This window comes from Pygoscelis adeliae, unplaced genomic scaffold (genome assembly GCF_000699105.1).
Source record: "Pygoscelis adeliae isolate BGI_AS28 unplaced genomic scaffold, ASM69910v1 Scaffold654, whole genome shotgun sequence".
NCBI classification, from domain to species: Eukaryota; Metazoa; Chordata; class Aves; order Sphenisciformes; family Spheniscidae; genus Pygoscelis; species Pygoscelis adeliae.
Window position 1 is genome coordinate 64,430 of NW_008824559.1, and position 2,253 is coordinate 66,682.

The 2,253-nt window shown below is 63.7% G+C and overlaps 1 protein-coding gene across 1 annotated transcript in view; it reads right to left on the reverse strand.

Moving 5' to 3' along the window:
• IGSF9 (immunoglobulin superfamily, member 9) overlaps positions 1-488 on the reverse strand; it is a 14,211-nt gene extending 13,723 nt beyond the window's left edge. Inside the window, exon 1 of the mRNA XM_009322020.1 lies at positions 480-488. Within this exon, the coding sequence (XP_009320295.1) occupies positions 480-488 (9 nt within the window). The remainder of the gene's footprint in view (positions 1-479) is intronic.
• Positions 489-2,253: the final 1,765 nt, after the last annotated feature.

Consider the following 2,253-nt stretch of genomic DNA (forward strand, 5'->3'; position numbering starts at 1 on the left):
AGGTATGCTGGGAGTTGTAGTTCCGGCGGGAGGGTAGGGGGTACGCGGGTGGGACAGGGGAAGGACACGAGGGTGGGCCACTGCTGCGGGGTACGGGTGTGCGATACACGCCTGCGACACGGGCACGGGACGTGTGCGTGACACAGGTGTGTGTGTCCAGGTGTGTGACACAGGTATGCCTACACACTGCCTGGCTGGGAGCATCAGCAATGCATGGTGCCCACCGAGGGCTGCTGCAGGCTGAGCCCTGCTGTGCTGAGTCGTGCTGTGCTATGCATAGCCATGCTGTTCCAAGCCGTGCCATGCCATGCTGTGCCATGCCGAGCCCTTCCCTGCCATACCACACCATATCATACCATGCCAAGCCATGCCATGCAGAGCTGTGCTATGCCACACCGCGCACAGCCCCACGGCCGGGAGGCAGCGCACGTGCCGGCATAGGGCACCCCCGTGACTGCCGTCGTGCCAGGGCTCCCCACCTCGGTCATCACCTCTCTAATCCCACCCTAAATGCGTCCCTGGCATGGGGACGGCCACCAGTGCGGTGTCCCCGTCCCACCAGGCTGAGCCGGAGCTGGGCTGCCCGCCAGGCTGGGGGCTCTGGAAGGCCTCCTCGGACAGGGGCTGACTGGGGGGGGGCCAGCCACGATGGAGCCTGGCATCAAGGGCTGAGTGTGGCCATGCTGGACCACATGTGCCATGCTGGGCCCTGCTCTGCGGCACCACCAAGTCCCAGGAGCAGTGCTGAGCACTAAGGTCGGGGATGCTGGGGCAAAGCCCCCTGGCCCAGCCCCCCCTTCCCTGCAGCAGGGGGGTCCGCGATCCCCCCCGTCAGCCCGGCCTGGCCCGGCCCCCTGAGCCTGGGAGACTATTAAGGACAGAGCTAATGTAAGAGGAGTTAAAGTAAATAATTCTGCGGTTAAGCTGCTTTCCTGCATCTCACGGGCCCATGTGAGTCCTGCGGCTCCTGCGGGCTTAGGCACTACAGCTGGATGGCGTTGCCCCGTCCCCATCGTCCCTGTCCCCTAGCACAGTGCTGGGCCCCCCCCCCAGCACCTTGAGCCCCAGGCACGGGGGCAGAGTTGAACACCCCCTGGACAGCCCTGCGTCCTGGTGTGGTGTCACAGCCCAATGGAGCCATGGCATTGCTCATGGGACATGGGTGCTTCCCGAATCCCCGCCAGGGAAGGGCCATGGGGCACTGGGCAGAGCTGGGGGCTGCTTTCTACCCCCTGCTTTTTGGGGTGCCCTGCACCCTGCAGTGAAGACCCCCCTGGTCACCTCCTCCATCCCCACCGGTCCCATCCCAAGCCCTGCGGGGGGAGCCAGGTCCAGGAGAGGGGCGGACACCGGGGTGCTACAGCTGCCCCAAGACAGTCCTCCCCAGCCACAGCTCTGAGAAGGGCACAGCCGTTTTGTCAGCAGTGCCCAGTGCCACCACCCTGGTGCTTCATTCCCAAGGGAAGATGATGACATTTTGGGGTTTCAGAACAATGTCTGGGGGCCATGGAGCTGCCTGGCAGAGGAAATGGCCCTATCAGCCCAGGGCGCAGACACGGAGCTCATGCCCAGTGAAGGCCACGCACTCCCAGCCATGTGCCACACGCCTGGGAACAGGGACGGTGACACTTCTTGCACTTAGGATTTAAATGCCACCAAGGTTAGGAGCAGCTGAGAAGAGATTTTCAGGATTGGACTTTTGGACAGAGATACCTAAATTCCATCTGAGCTTCACTTTAAGCATCAATGTCCCGGGCCGGCCCCCATGTGCTGATGCGGCTGCCACCCTCCATGCGGCCTCACTGCTTTAGCAGGCGACCAGCTCCCGGGCCCCCCTGCCAGTGTCCAAAGCAGAGCTGCTTGTGCTCCCCAAGGGCCGAGGCCAGGCAGAGACCCAAGAGCCAAGACTCCCACAGCCCGGGGTGCGGCTGCCAACCCAGCCGGGTGGCGCAGCAGGATGGCAGGGAGCCTGGCAGAGCCGCGAGCATGTGTGCTGCCCACCGGTTCCCCACACAGAGTCCTGGAGAGAAGCTACAGGAGAGTCCTTTAATGCGGGAGGGGACAGACGGCAGCACCTTGGGGCTGGGAAAGGCCCCCCACCATTTTGGAGTGACCATCTCCATTGAACCCATTCAGCACATACTGCCCTGGGGAGATGGTCGTGCTCACGCCTCCTCGCTGTCCTCTCTGGTGCTGTGGTGGGGCAGATCCCACTGGTGAGCTGGGCTTTGGGACCCGCAGCTCCCCTACCAC